A 20,492-nucleotide genomic window follows, 5' to 3' on the forward strand; every position below is an offset into this window, starting at 1 on the left:
TCTCCTCTGGAAGAACCTCCTGCCCTCCCCCTGCTATCTCTGCTTCCTTCCTGCCAAAGAAACTCCCTCCTGGTCTGTCTTCTTCGTTCTTCTCCACTTGCCCCCCTAAATCCAACTTCACCACCATCAACAACTTCTCCGAGGTGCCTTTAGAGTTATTGCCCAGGGCCGGGCAAGTTGCTGGTAATTTTGCAAAGTCAGCCTTCAACTTGCTTCCCCCGACCCCTGACCACGTTCATGTGGGTCTGGCAGTGCAATGAACAGGCACCTGGAACAGGATGGTCTTTTCTTTTCTTTCCAGAATACCTTGGCCATAGGCCCTAGGGGACTGTCACAGTGACACAGGGAACATCTAACCTCACATCCAAGCCAACCCGGAATCTGGGAAATGCAATATAATAATTAATGATTATAGCATTGGGTTCTTTCACCAAGGGGCTTCTCTCAACACCCTAGAACAGGCGCTTCCCCTCCTCCAGCAGCGGGACAAGGGCTCTGAGTGCGCGCAGGGAGGAAGCCAGTGGTAGGAACAGGCCTTGAGAGCAGAAGCAGGCGCTGGGTAGAGCGTCCTTTGCTGGGGGCGGGCGGCAGGAGGAGCTCGTCAGATCTCCGCCTGCCCCCGCTGAGCGTCCGTCATGTGCTGGGAGGGGTTCGCCCCGACTCCTATTTCAGGAAAGTTTGCAGCAGCTCAGGGCTTGCATCATGGCAGGGCAGGCGCAGAGCAGGGCTGAGCTGCAGCAGCAGGCGGCGCCGCCATGGGGAGAGCTGCTGTCCTTCCAGTACTTCCAGCGCTTGTGCCCCCCCGGGGCCGGCTACGGCTACAGCGGGGGCAGCATGCAGGGGATGCGGGAAAGCGAGTTCCGCAGGCTCGGAGGTAACCCGATCTGTAGTGAAGGTGGCTGGGGAAGGGGCTGTGGGCTCGGCTCGCTCACTGAGAGGCCCTAGGACAGGCAGCTGCTTATACAACTTCTGCCACCCTAGGCACAGTCCCTGTGAGGCACCGCAGCTGAACCGAAACTAACACACCAAGTTTCCTTCCTTCGCAGAAGTTTGAAGAAGCGCCGGCAAGTTGAGTGGTTGGAGTGTAAGTGCAGGCTCCTTGCAGGAGAGGACCCCAAAGACTAGGAACGTCCTGTCTGCTCGCTCCAGAGCTAGACAGCCCAGATTTTACCCCTTCAGAGGTTGGGTGTTTGCTGTAGAAAGGGTCAGGCCCGGTCCCTAGCGTTTGAGACCAAGGGCTCTAATCAGTCTGATAAAAAATATTCTCTCCCTACTTTCTTTGTTGAGCCTGTCTTGTAGGAGGTGACTTCTGGGTACTCGTCTGGCTCTGTCAATCTGGTTTTTCACTTCAGCAGGTGGATATTGTAGTTTTAAGAATGCTTGATGGAGATCTCTCCCTACTTGTTCACCTTTCCCTCCCTTCGCCCTTTGGATGTCACTATGTCACCTGTTCACCATCCTAGGCAGGACTTGACTTTCTAATTTAAAAAGCTAGGGGAGAAAGCCTATTTAAAAATAAATAGCAATATTGTATAGGGCTATAAGCAGCAAAAAAAAAAAAAAAAAAAAGGACACAAACCCTGCCTGTTTTCCCACCTTTTCAGGTCACCTTTAAACAGGACTTAAATTTTCTTCATTGGTCTTAATAGTGACATAAGTAAAGGACATTCTTTTTTATATAAAATTTTAAAATTGTATTTGTATTGGTGTAAAATGATACAGATCTTCACAGGGAAATAATGACAAAATGCAGCAATAGCTTTAAAAACAACAGTACAATTCACAACTTTTAGGCGGGTAAAGATTTTAATCTCAACACTTCTCTAAGTGAGTGACATTTCTCTTTTGTAAAAATTTTTATTTTTCAAAGTCAAACTTTGCTTTCCCATATCCAAGCTGATATTATATTGGCAATAAGAATAAAGGGCATACCAATGATGTACTGTTATGTTTTAAGATCCATGCCCATGGCTGCTGTGGCCGCAAGACTTTTGGAAAAATTAAAATAACACAGGGAGCAAAGTAAGTAACATACACACAGTTCCAATCCTAGATTTGTGATCAAGTCAATATGCTCGTTTTACTAAGAATATTTTTATCGTGTCTATTCTCTTTTATTACTTCTGTGAAAATGTTTCTTGTAATAGATTATAGGATCTGTGTTTAAGTCGCTAATGGTTTAATGTGTGACACTGGCCTTTAAAATTTACATCAAAAGGCGAAAACGAGTGAAAGAGAGCAAGGGATAGTTTGAGATAATTGAGCATTTTTTCTTTAAAGAAACAAAGATTTATAGAATTTTAATTTGAAGGTATCAGTTATTCATATTTGTGAAAGTTTGAAAACAAGTTTGTGTGTGACAAATAAACTTGGACCAAAATTTTAAAAACCGGTGCTTAAAGTTAGGATTCTAAATCCCTATAGACCAGTGTTTCCCAAACTGGGGTTTGTGAACCCCTAGGGTTCGCAAAATGTTACAGGGGGGTTGCGGAAAAAAAATCCCTAATAGTGGACAGAGCTGTCCTTGGGGCCCCGGGCAGCATGGGGCCAGCAGCCCGGACCCCTGGACTTCCAAGAGCTAAGCAGATCAAAGCAAGCATATCTATCACACTGAGGAGATGTAAACTTCAAGACTCATAAGAAATGTAAAGGGAGGTGGATATTTTTTGCTGTTTTTAAAATTAAATAGGCAGCTAGTATTGTTTTTTAAAATTATTTTGAAGAACAAGTTTAAGCTTTGTTGTAACGTGCGTTGTTTGCCTGGACTGCTCAAGACCTGAATGTTTGTGTAGGAGGAATGATTTGAGTTGGCTTCTTAAATACCTTAATGCTGTTTCACATCTAATACTCCTTGATGAAACATAAGAGCCTTGTCTTATAACAGGCTTATTCAAAGTGATACAAGCTACGAAAGTGAGATCTTGGAAGAGTGTTGCTGTTTTCATAATATAATAAAATACTGTGATGATAAATAATAATAAATAGCATGTAATAAGCATGTCATAAAAACACATTTTATATTTCCAAGATCAATGTTTTTATAATTTATACTCCGGTAAAGGAGAAAATCCCTGGAAATATTCATTTTTAGGAGGGGGTTTGCAAGACTTGACATTTTAGTGAAAGGGATTCACAGGTTGTTAAAGTTTGGGAACCACTGCTGTAGACACGTATACAAGTGACCTGATTTTCAAAAGTGCTGAGAACCCAGTAGCTCCTATTAACTTCAGTAATTTTGAAAATCAAGCCTTTTAAGTGTCTATAGCTTGGGTCTTTCAATGACCTCTCTGTGAATAAATCTCTGCACCCACATTGCAGAATCAGGGTCTAAAAAGAGAATTAGGATCCTAGCTTTAGGTATCCATTTTGGAAAACCGTGTGTGTGTGTATCTATCTATATATGCCACAAAATCAAGCCTCAGTAGATTTTGTTAAAGCAGGCTATGGGCGTTGGGTATTTTATATTGTTTCCAGGGAAAAATAAATATTGAGCATAAAATAGAATGTATGATAACCCTAAATTGCATGTTAGTCTGTGGCAAGGTGACCTGAATTGCCCAATCTAGCTGGCATTCAGTTATCTCTACTTTTTTGCCTGTCCCTCCCTCCCCCAGCTTTCAGTATGTAATTTTTTTGAGTGTTTAAAAGGCTCCAGAGCATTTAGCCAACCAGCAGCTTTCAGTAACCTGTCAGGATCTCCCTACTGGGGCCATGACTAGAAGCTTTATATCATGGAGAGTCCCACGTCATCTGTAAATATGGGTCCGGAACATAGAGAGTTTTTTCAAACTAACCTTCAGATTGTCCCTTCCTCAGCTGAATGAATGTTTTTGGGCTTCTTCATTTCTGCTGCAGGAAAACTCATCCCTTCTGGTACAGAAAGTAATTGAGCAAGAGGTGAAAGAGGGGGGAAAAAATATTTCTAGTCGTTCCTGATAATGAATAAGACAATAGGGTTCAAGGTATATGTGGTCAATAAAAGCGTTCAAGATACTCACCAGGGAAATCGTCATGCCATTTCTAGAGGATGGCAAGGGACTATGAACTTTGGACCTTGTAGAAGCTTACATGCACATAGGAATACTCCCCAAGTACTTAGAAATATCTTATTTGTACAGGAACAGCTTTGCCAGTTCAGTGTTTTGCCTTTTGGGTTGGCTTTTGTGAAAAGCTTAGTCATGACTATCTGCACAGGCTAGTATTGCATGTGTTCTCCTGGGATGACCTAGTCCTTCTCCCCATGCCAGGCAGGAATCAAGTAGACCTAGACCATCCCTGACTAGTATTTGTCTAACCTGTCCTTAACTGACGGGGATTCCACAGAATCCCCACGTAACAGGTTCCAGTGCTTAAATATCCTTAGAGCGAGAGAGTTTTTCCTAATATCTAACCTAATTCTCCCTTGCTGCAAACTAAGCCTATTGCTTCCTGACCTACCCTCAGTGGGCATGGAAAACAGTTTATCACCGTTCTTTATAACTGCCCTTAATGTATATGAAGACTGTTATGAGGGCCTCCCCAGCCTTCTCTTCTCTAGATTAAACATGCCCATTTTTTTTTTCAATCTTTCCTCATAGGTAATGTTTTCTATACCTCTTCTCATTTTTATTGCTCTCCTCTGGACGCTCTCCAATTTGTTCATATTTTTCTTTAAGTGTGGTGCCCAAGCTGGATAGTACTCCAGCTGAAGCCTCACCAGTGCTCTGTACCGCCAAACAATTATCTCCAGTGTGTTTTGACACTCTTGTGAATGCATCCCAGAATCACGTCAGTTTACAAAAGGAGCGAGCTTCAAGCGTTAGTGATTGATCCATCTTATACCAGATTTTACAAAGTGGTCCTTTGGAGTCATCCAAGATTCCTCTCCAAGGTGGACAGTGTCCTTATCTCACCTTAATGAGCTTGTTGTCTTGCCAACATTTGCCCCTCACCCCCCACCTTAGTATAGTCCTCCTAAAGCCTTTCTCATAATGCAAGAGGATAAAGTGTCCTAGAGTTCTACTTGGAGTGAACTAAAGCGTTCAAAGTCCTTCCAACTGTTTGTTTTCAATTGACATCAGTTCCTTAGATGATGCTGTCACTAAGTGAACTATGCTGAAATGCTCTCTGATTGTAGCTTGCATTGCTATGGTGTGACTGGCCTAAAAGTTAGAAGGCCATATCAAGGCTTTCTCGATCTTACACAGGGTGGCTTCTACTGCTAGCCTCAGGATCTTTCCAACAAAGACATCTACAAAGCAGCTACCAGAGGAATCCTGTTTTGATCCCTCAGTTCTGCAGAACCTGTCTCTAAAGTAGGGAAGCCCAAACTTTCTTACACCTAGAGATGTCATTTCTTTATGTATATCTGAGTTCATCACTTTGTGTTATTTTTAAGCCTATGCTTTTTTGGAATCCTCCTACAGGCTATATGTGAATTAGGGCTGATGTTTTCTTGGGAAGCATCTTACTCCTTTACATAATTCAAATCAAGCAAAGCCCCCATTATAATTTTCAGTTCAGTTTCTGCTGTCTGTTGCACTTGTTTGATGGTTTACACTGAGAAGCTCTGCTGTCACACCATGACCTGGGGTGAGTAGGGTCCCTCACCCTGGTCTCTATACAGACATCCATCTCACAGCCTCACTACTCGCCCTTGGTGCTGGGTTGAGCGATTGTGGCCCTAAATGCATAATGGTTCTCATGATTATTGGAAAGAAATCAAAGGTGGGTATGAAATACAGATCTGCTCTGCCTAAAATAAAGGTGAGATTTGCCAAAGTGCTTAGCATTGGCCTAACCCTACTCCCATTAAAATCAATGGGAATTTCACCACTGACTCCAGCAGGAAAAAAAAGTTGCCCAAATCCCACTTGTAAGGCTTTGTGAAAAGATAAAAAGAACTAGAGCAGCTCCTTAAATCATCAGGGGTCTGTTATGCTTAACACATAAGCCTTAAGACTTTCCTTTTAAGCAAAAGTTTATCTGTAAGTTTCTCCTTGGAGGACTATTAACTGACAGATTGGGCAATACTTTCTAAACGTATGCGTGGAGGCTATTAAACTGATCCCTATCTTATAGGCAAGAGAGTACACAGAATGTGTGACCTTGGCCTTAAACTCACGAGCAAAACACTTATCTATAACATAGGGTCAGAGTATTAAACCTTTAATTTAGAAACAGTTAAAAAATCAACAGTGTTTGCGAGTCTGTTCTTAAGTAATAGGATCTAATATATTTTATGTTGAATGATTTGCTTTAATGAAATCACAGCATTAAAGAAAAAAAATCATGTTCTAGCTGTACAGTATCACGTCTTTGAGAAGAAGCAGATGTAATGTATATAATTTACATTTAATCCCAAAGTACTTTTCCAGTTATGGGTCTGTTCCTGTACTCCTTTCCTAGAAAAAGCTCTCATTGACTTCAATGGGAGTTGTTGCAAGAATAATAGGGCTGTGTTCATATACAGATGCACCCAGAAAGAAGAATTAGCAGGGCACTAGAGTGACCACCTGTCTTTTAAGAAATAAAATAATCCTCACTTGCTGCCTAATGTCCCAAATCCCATATCAAGTTAATAGATGGTGCTCATCCATATTTCAGCAACAGACATGCAAAAATATCATACAATACTAAGGTGCTGTGAAGTCTGTTGTGCATAATTTTGTACAATTGATAAAAAACATCATGGGTGTTGGTCCTTTCATAAATTTAGTCTTGAATTATTAATAAAATTGTCCTTTATTTCCTTGAAATGCGGGTGGTCACTCAAAGTTGTCACCTATTCTCATTCTGTTTTTCAATAACAAAACAAACAACATTTAGGTATTTGACCTTTGTCTTCTCCAAATAATTATGTTTTCATATTACTGTTAACAGTTATCTTGGGTCTTTGTCTCTAAATAGGATAGTGGGGCAAATAGTTCTTCTCAAGACAGCATTATTCTGTTGTTGAGGGTTATTAGACAAGCAGTGTCAGTTCTGTCCTCTGAGAGGACAATAATCATAGGCATGAGTTTATCTCCTATTATGTCCTGGCTGAAATCAAGAACTAGTGAATGAAGGTTGGAAAGATTTTTTTCTTCTTCTTCAAATGCTGTGAATTAATTTTTAGCCTTAAATCTTTTCATAATCCAGCACCACTCAGATTTATTATTTACTCCGCAATGGTAAAGATGAAATCATTTTGGTGTTTGATCTGAGAGTTGTGTCATATGTATATGAATCCCTGCTGATTTGCAGAACAGTAATGATTTGTACACTGGCACGTCTGCCCTTTTAATCTTTGTTTTGTAGGCTGAGACCTGCTTTCCCCTTCAGCAGAAACTTCTGTTATTTACTGTTAGCGGTGAGAACATGTTAGTAATGGTCTAGTCTCAATATGTGTGTAAAGATTACTTTGATAATTAGGATTATATTTATGTCACTAATTTAATTATCACCCAACCGGGTTAAAAAAAAAGTGCAGGCCTGTGCTAGTCAGACAGAAATAGCTTAATTATGCCTTGTTGAAAGATGAGCCACCCATGCCCTGACAGTGGCTGGAGATATTACACCTTTTGAAAAAGTAAAAGGTCTTCACTGGTATGAGGGGGGTGAGCATGCAGGTGGAAACCAGTGCTCCCCCCTCCTGCCACAGTGGAGCAAACCTGAGGTGCAGTGAGTGAACCCTGCGACATTTGAGCCAGGCCCCATCAAATGTCGCAGGGTTCACTCACTGCAAGTCACACCTCCTCTTGACCGTCCTGGGGATTAGCTCTGGCCAAGCATTGCGCCCTCTTCCAGCAGTGTCTCTCCCACCACCCTTTCATCCTGCAGCCCCTCTCGCTCCAGGAACTGTGGCCTCCTCTTTGTGACTTTTTTTCCAACTTCCTACTGAAAGTGGGGGGGGATTAGAAGAAGGGGGAAAGCAAATTCACCCCAATTTTTTCATTTTTGAATTTCAGTACAAAAAAAAATTAAAATTCCTAAAAATCTTTCATAAACTTTTTCATTAGGCCTTTTTTCCCCCCGCCAACCAAAAGAAATGTTAGTTTAAACTTTGTCAGCTCTGATTCACACTCATGAATCCTCAGTCCTTTTAACAAGAGAAACAAAAGCCAAACAAGTATGTGAAACATAGATACAAACAAGCGACCTTAAGCACAATGGAGCTCTGAATAGAATACAATGCTACCTAAACTTATCTGGGAGATTTATTACTATTTGTATTATCGCTGCGTCAGACACCTGAATCAATGATCAGGGCTTCATTGTGTTAGGCGCTTTACACAAATCACAAAAAGGTAGTCCCTGCCCCAAAGAGCTTACAATCTAAGGGCCAGAATATGACCCGTCCTATGTGCCAATGGAAGGCAGGAGAGGGGGCAGCAGGTGACCTTACTTTCTTGGACTGGTTCACCATACCACCACTTCCTGTGCAGACTTTGCAGAGCGTTGTCCAGGTAGGTGGGAAGGTCAGGAGAAGGCATGGAGTGGGTGGGAGCCTAACAAAAATTACTACTGCCCAGAGCCAGGTCTAAATAACAGGCTCCCCCTTGGGCTGCTCCAGGGGCAGTACAACGCCACACTCTGGGCTAGATCACACATTGATGGTTTACCCCAGGTAACGATAGCATACATGGAGTGCAATAAAGGTGTACCAGTATGAGTCTGGGAGTGTCACACACAACTGATAAACCACACGTCCGTAATGGCAGTCATCTCAACAACATGCTAGTATAACCTCTATACCACATCACACTGTCATGTGTCCTGCATAAGCCACATGTTTTACAGGGAAAAACCGTTTCAGAGAATATACAAAAATCCTTGCGGGACTATTTTGGCATGTTTCCTGTGAAGCTAGTTGATCCAAAAGTACTGGACTTGAAGGGAGAGGAAAATTATAACAAATACTTTAGATCATTGTTAGCGGGTTTAAAAATGTATCTTTTCTAGGCATAAAAACGGTCATGACTTAAAACCCCAGCAGCTCAGAAACTACTGGTTAGGGAGAGTGAGTAGAGGAAACTGGGATTTGCTCTCCCCAAACACAGAGAACTTGCGTTTCTAGCTCCCATTAGGCATGAATTACGTGACAGTAAATCTGTCATGGGCCAGTACTGAATGTTTCCTCATGCTGCACTGCATTTTAGAGGGGTACATTTTGGTTTGTTAGGGGAAAGCAGCTGGTGTTTGAAGGTTTGTAACATTAGAATACACCTCAAAGAAGATGGATTATGGGTGGAGTGCTGGTGGTGAGAGGACCGTGTTATATGCAGCTTATTATATGGCTGTTCAATTGATTGCATTACTATCATGACAACAATGTGATTTGACACAATCTTACTAACAGTTCCTGTAGTTTCTGATTGTGTAAATGGTTAGCTGAATATGACCACTTCTTAATGTACTTGTCTGTGTTACCTAATGAGCTCACACTGAGAAGTAGAGTAGGAGCTATTTGAGTGTAAAAGGATTTAATACAGAATATAAACATAAAATCAACAATGCATAGATGTTTAAATTTTTTTGTTCCTTCACAAATTTTTAGAGCAGCAACGTGTCATTAGGCAATAGTCATCTGGCGCATCATGATTCAAAAGGTTATCACTAGTACACATGGTGTAGCACATGCAGTGCTGCTTGATCTTTTGCTCTGGTGTTGATGGACTGAGCTCCAAATAAACAGTAGTCCCCATCATGAAACTGCCATAATATTTCAACATTGAAGGAATTTTTAGTTTTGGAAGAGGAAAAAGATTGCCCCAAAGATTCAGGGATTGTTCTGTTTCTGGCAATTGCACTACTCAGATTGATGTATGGAATGTAGTTTCTAACCTCAGCTTTGTCATTATAATACATTTCTCAGAAGTATTTGAGGAACCGTTGTACTGGTTCATTTAAATGCATGTGTTCTAGTATGAGGCTTTTAAAACTGTAAGCTCAGCTGAAGAGTCTAGGAAACAAGTCTGTAAGTACCAAGTATGCTGCTGCTGTAAATAATGGTGCAAGTTCAAGGCCTGGTCCCCACTAAGTCCCCACTTCGGACTAAGGTACGCAAATTCAGCTACGTTAGTAGTACCTTAGTCCGAACTTCCTTTCGAAGTACCTTAGTCCGAACTTACCGCGGTCCAGATGCAGCAGGAAGGCTCCCCCCGTCGATGCTGCGTACTCCTCTCGGCGAGCTGGAGTACCGGCGCCGACTGCGAGCACTTCCGGGATCGATCCGGGATCGATTTATCGCGTCTTAACCAGACGCGATAAATCGATCCCAGAACATCGATTGCGTGCCGCCAGACCCTCCGGTAAGTGAAGACAAGGCCCAAGACTTCTCATTTGTACTTTACAAGTACAGACAGGATCAGTTGTGACTAGATCCTTTGGCGAAAAAGGTTCAGATTTGGGTGCCTTAGGCACTTCTATCCACATTTAGACTCCTGTGTCTAAATCAATGTCTTGATTTAGAGAGGAGCCTCTGGGAAGTCAATGGGTGTTGCACATTCTCAGGCACTAATGACTAATTTTCAGCACCCAAATTTGAACATTTTAGTTTTAATGTTCAGATATGTTAGTGTGGGATCCCTGTAAGGGATATCTATATAAAGCACAGTAGTGTTCACTTTGTTGTATAGTATATGAAAATGTCAGTACAGGGAAGAGATTATATTGTAAAAGGAGAAGCTACTTTCTGATCGTTCACTGAACAAATTGAGCATATCTGAAACTTTTTGTTCCTTAAAATTCAACAGCAAGAATGTTTTTATATTCAACAATGACTATTTTCAATTAAGATTTTTTTTCATTGTAATGTTGCCGTGTGGTAGTTTCATGTGTAAGATAGAAATACACTGGTAAGAAAACACCTATGTACATATTACATTCCATTGTATTAGATATAGAGCTATTTCTTTTTTAAAAATAAGATAAGATTATTAATCCAAAGAAATTTCATACATTTTAAGGCAGAGACATGGTCAGGTTGATATCAGTGGAATTGCTACTCTAGATTTACACTGGTGTAAGTGAGATTGGAATCTGACCCACAGAAGTGCTGCTATGTCAGGGGTGGGCAAACCTTTTGGCCCGAGGGCCACATCAGGGTGCAAAACTGCATGGAGGGCCTGGTATGGGAGTCTGTGCCTCCCCAAACAGCCTGTCCCCCGCCCCCTATCCGACCCCTCCCACCCCCTGACTGCCCCCTCAGAAGCCGCCACCCATCCAACCCCCCTCGCTCCTTGTCTCCTGACCACCCCCTCCCGGGACCCCTGCCCCTAATCGCCCCCTGGGACGCCACCCGCTATTTAACTCCCCCTGTTCTCCATGCCCTGTCCCGCCAGAACCTTTGCCCTATCCATCCGCCGCACCCAACCACCCCCTGCTCCCTGTCCCCTGACTGCCCCCCAGGACCCTCTGCCCCTTATCCAACCCCCGGCCCTGTCTCTGTAGGAGAGGGGGAGCAGCGGGGGAGGGGCACGGGGCTAGCCTCCCAGGCCAGGAGCTCAGGGGCCGGGCAGGACCGTCCCCCAGGGGCCGTAGTTTGCCCACCTCTGTGCTAGTCCATGTATTATTAGTGATTTGTTTATTGTAGCACTTACCATAAGTGCTAGATGCTTTCCAGACATTCAAGAAGGGATGGGTACTTGCTCCAAGGAGCTCCCAGTCTCAGGACAGACACAAATAGAGAGGGGAAGGGCAGTTTATATGCCAATCAACTTGATTCACTATATACATCATAGCAGAAATGGATCTTTAAGAGGATCTTAAATGTGAAAAGAAGCTTTATGGTTAAGCTGGGGAAGATCATACCAGGCACAGGGGGCTGCCTTGTAGTAATCACCAATGAGAGAAGCTGACAAATGGGCAGACAAGACTAGGAACATTGGCAGAGCAGAGAGGAGGGTGAGGGAGACATGAATCTTGGCCAGGGAAGATATTTGGGGTGGGGGGAAAAGGGGGCATGTAGAGCTTTTTAAGATGTCTCTAAGGCATCTATAACAATGGTTTCTAAGCATAGGTATGAATGTATACTAGGCATATTTTACTTAAAATGGCATTTTAAAATATTTTGTTAGGAATGTTTCTGTACTTCGCTGAGGTCACTGATTCAGAACACAGCAGTTCGAAAAGGGAACTGAAAGTGTTTATGAACAGTGAGTCAGTTTTGTGCCAGTTTTGTGTTTTTGTTTTCTCATATTCATCCTTGATGGCAAAATAAGTTGTAAAATATACTTGTCATGGGACTGCTACCCTACACAACCACATTAGTTTTCTATCTGGTGTATGAAATCTGGGTATGAAACCAGATAGAGAAATTTCCCCAAACAAGATCTATCATTCTCTTATTGTCCTATTTCTTATTATCTTCCTCTTTCTCTTTCTGTGTAGGAGCCAAGGGAATATTATATTTGCAAGAGGAGGAAGAAGATGTGATTTCAGTGTTCATTCAGACCAGGCTCTGAAGCAACATGATCTAAAATATTTTCAGAGCAGCTTAGGAACAATGTTAATCAAACAACGTTTTTCTCAGTTCTGGATTCCCCTGAGTAGAGACTTATCCAATTTTGTGACATGCATAAATGAAGGAGTAGGATGACAACAACAAACTCACTTTTACTAGTAAAATAACTAGTACTTGAACTTGAGCCTCTGGAGATTGAATCGTGCTTGTTTAATGTTTGGAAAGATGACAACCTTATTTTAACAAGTATTCATTAATGTAATGTTGTGAGATTTTATTAACATATGATACTGAATACCACTATGCACATCCCTATGCATATTTGTTAGGAGTGCAGCTGAAGGTAAAAGGCCGCATGAATAACCTGAAGTAACGATGCAAGCCAAACATCCTACCTCCTATCTGAGAGAGAAATCGAAGGTGCAAAACTTTCCAATTTTTAAGACTCTTGTGCTCTTATACCACTGCGTATAAGAAGTTGTCATAGTTACTGCTTTTGTTGGGTAGTTACTAATAGTTTCAAGGATGCTGCGATGTGTAGGCCTTTGTGTATGCATACCAGTGCCCTTCATTAAAACAGGATAGACCTGATGATGAGTAATGGTCCCATCCACTAGTGCCGTTATGTCTCCAACAGCATATTAAGCAGAGGCCTGTGATTGGGAACAACATTTTTTTTCCCCTTTTATTTGTACTTGACAATAATCTCTTTGTGAAATCATGAATGTATTTTACCAAATAAAATGTAAGTGAAAAAATGTATGACAAGATCTATCTTTTGAAGCAGAGAAGAGTTTGGAGTCATTTCCTCCCCTCCCCCTGCACTTTTACCACAAATCTGTGGGTAAAACCAACAAGTGACCAAAATGAAAAAAAAAATGCGTAGTGTAAGAGAGCAGAACACGGCCTTTTTGTTTCCCCCTGCCCAAGCCATATAGAATGGGAATAATTTACCTTGTCTTTTAGGCTGGTGCCCCAGTGGGTCAGCATCCCCCTTTTGATCAGACAGGGCACTGCAGAGTCAGACAGGGCACTGCAGAGTCTGCACACCTTTTTTGAGTGTTTATAGTCCTGTTCTGGAGCCAAGGATATTAATATCTGTCTCACAGGGGTATACAGGTTTCCCCGTATGTTGCTGGGGATTATCTGGCCCTTGCCCTGAAGGGACCTGGAACCCCTTTTGCTCTTAAGTCCCTGTTTAGAGTCAGGTAGGGGAACCCTGGCCCACCCATGCCACTGGATTCCAGCTCAGACCTCTTAAACCAGGCAGGCAGAATCAGTCCTCCACATTTCTCCTGTTATACCCTGAGCTCCCTCTTGCCTCCTTTGGTTCTGTAGGCTTCGCCAGCTTGTGGATCTGGGCATCCCTTCTTTGGATTGTTGTCGCAATCACAATCACCAGCTTACTGGGCAGGGCCTTCTTTCTCTGGCCTGCTTGTTCCTCTGGCAGCCATTCCACCCCACTGCTTCTCAGCTCTTTTATTCTCCCAGCTGTTGTGAGGCTGCCAATCAGCGCTGGCCAGCAGTTGCTGCATTTACTTCTTGGTTGGTGGTGACATGCCTTCTCACACTGAGGTTGGATCAGAAGCAGAAAAATAAAAACAGGAAGGCTCTGTGTTTATGGTGCTGACTGGAGTGAAACTAAGGATTTTACCAGAAATTATCTTCTACTTCTTCAGAAATTGCTCTTCACTTCTTCATATATATATTGTTCCATTCAAAAATTTTATATATATATATATATATATATATATATATATATATATATATAAAAGACTAAAAAGAGTTTCAAGTATCTCAATGCTGCAAAGAGATAATGTCAGAAAAGCTGCAGTACTTAATACTGCTATTCAGGAGAACATACCCAGGAGATATAAAAGGTACTTGTGTTTTGAAAACTGGGAAGTGAACCAAATTGACATTCATATGAGAATGTATGGGGATTATTGTACTCTGAGGAAAAGTATACTACTGGAGCATCATGTATTCAGTGCTTGCAACCAAACAGATGAAACATTTGATTAGCTAGCAACAGACTTTAAATGCTGTCCATAAACAATGTGAACATCTTAGAGGTGACATTTCTTGCTAGAATGTCATAGGGGATCATTAGAGATAATAAGAGCACAATTTTCGGCACACCTTAACCACAGAAAGATAGTGACAGATACGTAGCGCTGCAGAAACTGCACAATAATAGAAATGGAAACTGATTGATGGTAATACATCAAGCTGTACTAAAGGAGACCATATAGCATTAGATCAAGTAAATAAAAGCAAACTGCAAATACTTGTTAACACATAACAGGTGAATTGGATTTTGGGAGGTCCAAAAATGATCCATGTGGTATATGATGCCAAAAAATCATGTAAAAGCACCGTAGGCACAACACAAAATAGATTGTGACATATGATATTAAAACAAGTAAAAATATCCATGTAGAAACCACTTTACAAAAGTTCATGAGAAGTTGTGACACAGCTGACTTTGAATGGTGCCTGGGACAGTGCCATCCAATTAGCCTGGATTTGTTTGTTCTCCATTCTGCTGCTGACAGCAGTTTGTGTCTTGATTAGGTCTCTTTGTCTCAATTTCTCCACCTATACAATGAGGACAATAAAAGTTGACTACCTCAAATTGTGAGGATTAGCCAGTTAGTTTGTATAATACTTTAAGAACACCAAGTATTAATGTGGTTTTGTCCATCTGAGTAGCTCTTTAAACTTGTCAGGGAGGGAGGATGGAGGAAAGGGGAAAAACCTATGAAAGCATCTTGGAAATGTTTTTCCAAGGTGGGTTAACTAACTGCAAGAGCCATATTTTCACTGGAAAGCCACTGGTCATATGATTGTGTGTTTTTGGTGGAGTTCATGTGTGTATCTAGATATTATTGAAAACATTATTCCTGATTTATCCATTAGTGGGTCAAATTTATTACTAATTTCAGCAGAGTTATGCAAAGTGATACAACCTGGAACTGTGGGACTTTAGTGCCCCCTTAATTCCCCAGCCTGGGCTGTCTCTCACCATGCTGTGCCATTGACAAACAGAAAACCCTTCCAGGTGCTGTGATCGCTCAGCCATCAGCGTGTGGAGACTCACACTCAGCGAAATTGCATGAAGGCTCTCTAAGCCATTCATGAATCATACAGAGAGAGGCATCAGCCAATCAGACCAGCCCCGAGCCTTGCACCCCAGGAATATACTGTCTGACACTGCACAAGACTCCCTTGGACCATGCAAGCTCATTAGTATGTCACTTTGTCAAAGGAAAGTGGACATGCACCAACCTTTGTAATCTGAGCTGAGCTTCCCCAAGCATTTCAACCAAAAGGTGCTATTTTGAGGTACAGAGTTACAGGTACAGAGCCATGTTTCTATGCAGACTAGGATTCCAGTTAAATGTAGTTATACTCAGAAAGTCACTCTGGAAAAAATTGTTTTGTGGGATTCTGTGTTTTTTCAATGATTTCCATATCTAATTTGCTCAGTTTTTTAACCGTCATATTTTTTTCTAACTACTTGGATCTGAAAGTCAAGTGTATTCTCTCTGACTTGTGCATCGTCACCAGTAATAAGTCTGTATTTGGAATGTAGTTCATAATTCTGTCATGCATGCCATCAGTGGAATAGCAGCCAGTTCATATACTCTTAGCTTTATTGGCTCTACAATGCTCTTATGACTAACAAATATTAAAGCATTTCTTCTGTGTTCAAAATAAGTACACTAGCTATAACTCAGAATACAAGGGAGCAGATCTCTTGAGTAAGAAATGGCCAATTTTACATAGGCACTTTTTCAACCATTATTTTATACTGTGAAATAAACTTGTAGCTAATGATGGTGAACACTGATCCCCAATTCAGCAGAAGTTTGAAGTTCCCGATGTGCTTGCAGAATGCACCAGCTGAGCTGGAGGGATGAGGTGGCAGGATGGGAGCACAAGGGAAAGGGTATAATATTTTTATATTGTTCTTTCCTATGACACATGCAGCTCCTCTTAGCAGCCACCCCTGACCATTTTGATAGCTCATTTGTAAGTAAAAAACAGCCACCACATAATTTGGGAGATGCTGAAAATCTCATTTTGGTTTTTCAGTTAGAAAATGAGTTTGGAGTGGCCTCTAGGCTTGAAGCAAAGCCAGACTTGTGGTCAGGCAGAGTGAGAAAAGGGCTAATAGTCCCCAGAATACACTAAGTGTCAGTGTATAGGCAGCCGCAGAAGCCAGCGGCGCTATCTAGGTCTCGATGTAGAAACAGGGAGGTAGCAAAGCTGCCTCCTACTCAGAAAATATCTTGGGAATGCGTGGTGGTGTGGGGAATGAGCATTTCCTCACAGCCCTACTCACAGATGGGGAAACGGGCCAGTTAAATCTACCCTGATGCCCTGAGAGAGGCCAACCTGATTTCCCCCTTAGAAGAATTGGGTGTAGCTGGCCACTTGGCTGTTTCTCCAGAAGAGAGCACCAGGTAAGGGCATTAGGGTGGTTGTCCCATGACCTATGAAAAATTTGACTCCAGGTGCGTTATGATAGTTTCATCTTCAGTCACCTGAGTTTCCATGGTTTCACCCGGAGTGTTGGTGCTTAAATAAACCCGAGCGTTGTTAGGAAATGGAAACTTTTTCCAGAGCATTTCAGTTAATTCTTACCCCTCATTTCTGATTGGAACTTTGTTTTCAATAACATTTCTGATCTGCTCAACTGAAATACCAGGATAAACTCTGGGATCCTGATCCCATGTGAACCAAATCCATCAGTACGTTGTGCCAAAACTCCAGCGCCTTGAAACAGGTGAGTTCTGCACAGTTGTAATAGTGTGGCACACTTCTCAGTGTATGAAAACACCCTAAGCATGTCAGGTCTTCTGCAAGATTAAATTGCTGTTTCTATGAGAACCACAGTCAGCTTTTACTTATCCATTTCTGCAAGTACAGAAAAGGACAGGGTGTGTCTGTAAGGTGTCACAGTGATTACCCTGGAGTTAATTCAAGCTAAAAAGAGTACTGTTGCATTAGGGAGAACATTAATGCAACTAATCTCTTGAAAAATGTAACAGTTCTTTCATAAACTGGGAGTGCAAAAGTGAATAATTAAATTATCCTATCTTAGAGTCAATATATACTGGTATTTCAACATTTAATGTTAATTGTCATTGTTTTTGTTACTTTCCACTGTGGCAGTGGCATGTAAATATGATTACACATTGAGTGACCAGATGGCACTTACATGTGTTATAACAACAAAACTCGCCTTCAGATTTTAATGTTCCACTCTCAGAGCGCCTTTAAAGTACTGGCACTAAGGAGGCAGAGGGAAGAAATGCAGAAGTGGGTAATTAGAATCTCTTCACAAAAAGACCTTTAATTGTATTCATCAACGTGCCCATAATGTCTTTAAGAACAATCTCAGTTTTTATAAGGACTCCATCAGCTCAGTATCTGAGTACTTCAGCTGAATAAAATTGTTAACAATCAATAACATAATCTTTCTGAGTTCAGAGGAAAATGGAGGGAGCTCCAATATCCTTTTTAGTCTCTTAGAGTAATCTTTAGAAAATGTATTCACATCAGCTAGTTCTGTTTCAGGTCTCAGGTGCCAATGAAAATTGTTGTCCCCCTGCCCATGGAAAATTTCAAATTTTTTTGAGGGAGGTTTGGGAGGAGAGCAGGGAATGGAAATTCAGAAACCAAAATATTTCAGCCAAAAATCTAAATATTTCTATTTGGAAATGCAGCTGTGGTGCTTCAAGGGAGTTATAGTCCAGGTGTTTCATGCTCCCAATCTCCTCTATACACTGGGCTCCTTGGTTGGACAATATTTCCCATGATGCACCATGGTATATCCTCTTGAAGAGGAGAAGCAGTCTATCAGGGAAGTTTCTGGCCACATTGAATCATGGGAGATGTAGTCTGGCTGGACAGCTTTGCCCATAAAATAGAATGGAGACAGTAGGCAACTGAACTATTATTGCCATGAGACATCCTGGGAGTATGTCCAGCTAGGAATATTTTGGTTTTCAGGCTTTTTTTCTTAATGAAAAATCAATTTTCTACAGAAATCAGACACTTTTAATGAAAAATTTTGTTAAGTTGAAAACCCAATTTTCCATTGAAAGCCATTTTTTGACCAGTCCTAATGACAACCCATGGGGAAACAGGTGTTGTGAAACTTTGGTCTGGGTAGAAGAGAGTGGGAGAAAAGAAGGGGACAGTAAGGAAACGATTTCTATATTGCTTAGTTGAGGGCTCAATCCTACTTTGGTTGACATCATTGGGAGTTTTGCCATTGACTTTACGGAGAACAGAATTGGGCTCCCATAGAACAGAATGGCTTATTCTTTCACAGGTCTGGATTTGAAAAGCCACTTCTTTTTAGATTATCTTGGCTGTAGGTATGTGCTTAAGTAAAGTACTTGGTTTGTTTCTCTAGTTATGCCGTGTTGCCAGTTCTCCTGATTTTATTGCAAGTCTCGGAATATTGAGAGCTTTTCATAAGGCACATACAGTTATACAGTTGTCTGGCTTTACTGAAAGAAGGACAGGAGACATTTGATATGAGTTTAAGCAGGCCGTAACTTTATTAATAGATGTCTGGGACTACCCAGCAGATAAGTGTACAGTGCAGGTAACCCCATGTTTATTCTGTAATTACCCAGGGTGCTTCCACTAGCTCCCCCTCTTTTTCCATTCAGGTGCCCCCAGCCAATCCATTGTTGGGATCTTACCATCCACCTTCCCCCAACCCTGTAGGAGGGCTAAGGTGGGCTATAAGAAAAGGGGTTGGCTCCCTGTGTTATCCGGGGTTTTCAGAACCCCCAACAGAGGCAACTTAACTATTTCACTCCCGGCGGTGTAAGGAATAAATCAACAGGAACACAGCACTTCCATCTGATAAACTTCATGCAAGTAAGTGTGCTCTGTCTAAAATTGCAGTTTATTGGATTTAAGCACACACAAACATAAGCAATAGGTTTAACGGAGGTTCTCAAACTTTTGTACTGTGACCCCTTTCACATAGCAAGCCTATGAGTGTGACCCCTCCCCATATATATAAAAAGTGTTTTTAATTTATAAGAACATAAGAATGGCCATACTAGGTCAGACCAAAGGTCCATCCAGCCCAGCATCCTGTCTGCCGACAGTGGCAATGCCAGGTGCCCCAGAGGGCACGAACCTGACAGGTAATGATCAAGTGATCTCTCTCCTGCCATCCATCTCCACGCTGTGACAAACAGAGGCTAGGGACACCATTCCTTACCCATCCTGGCTAATAGCCATTAATGGACTTAACCTCCATGAATTTATCTAGTTCTCTTTTAAACCCTATTATAGTCCTAGCCTTCACAACCTCCTCAGGCAAGGAGTTCCACAGGTTGACTGTATGCTGTGTGAAGAACAACTTCTTTTTATTTGTTTTAAACCTGCTGCCCATTAATTTCATTTGGTGGCCCCTTGTTCTTATATTATGGGAATAAGTAAATAACTTTTCCTTATTCACTTTCTCCACACCACTCATGATTTTATATACCTCTATCATATCCCCCCTTACTCTCCTCTTTTCCAAGCTGAAAAGTCCTAGCCTCTTTAATCTCTCCTCAAAGGGGACCCATTCCAACCCCCTAATCATTTTAGTTGCCCTTCTCTGACCCTTTTCTAATGCCAGTATATCTTTTTTGAGATGAGGAGACCACAGCTGTACGCAGTATTCAAGATGTGAGCGTACCATGGATTTATATAAGGGCAATAAGATATTCTCTGTCTTATTCTCTATCCCTTTTTTAATGATTCCTAACATCCTATTTGCTTTTTTGACTGCCGCTGCACACTGCGTGGACATCTTCAGAGAACTATCCACGATGACTCCAAGATCTTTCCTGATTAGTCGTAGCTAAATTATTGTATGTATAGTTGGGGTTATTTTTTCCAATGTGCATTACATTACATTTATCCACATTACATTTCGTTTGCCATTTTGTTGCCCAATCACTTAGTTTTGTGAGATGATCTTGAAGTTCTTCACAGTCTGCTTTAGTCTTAACTATCTTGAGCAGTTTAGTATCATCTG

General features: G+C 41.7%; 1 protein-coding gene across 2 annotated transcripts in view; it reads left to right on the plus strand.

The window, feature by feature from the left end:
• Window positions 1–634: 634 nt before the first annotated feature.
• Window positions 635–20,492, plus strand: part of MOCOS (molybdenum cofactor sulfurase) — a 363,943-nt gene continuing 344,085 nt past the window's right edge. Inside the window, exon 1 of one of the 2 annotated variants that reach the window (XM_054018759.1) lies at window positions 635–874. In XM_054018759.1, the coding sequence (XP_053874734.1) occupies window positions 703–874 (172 nt within the window). In that variant the 5' untranslated portion in view covers window positions 635–702. The remainder of the gene's footprint in view (window positions 875–20,492) is intronic. The other variant, XM_054018758.1, reaches the window with a different exon arrangement.

This window comes from Malaclemys terrapin, chromosome 2 (assembly GCF_027887155.1).
Source record: "Malaclemys terrapin pileata isolate rMalTer1 chromosome 2, rMalTer1.hap1, whole genome shotgun sequence".
In the NCBI taxonomy this organism is placed as follows: Eukaryota; Metazoa; Chordata; order Testudines; family Emydidae; genus Malaclemys; species Malaclemys terrapin.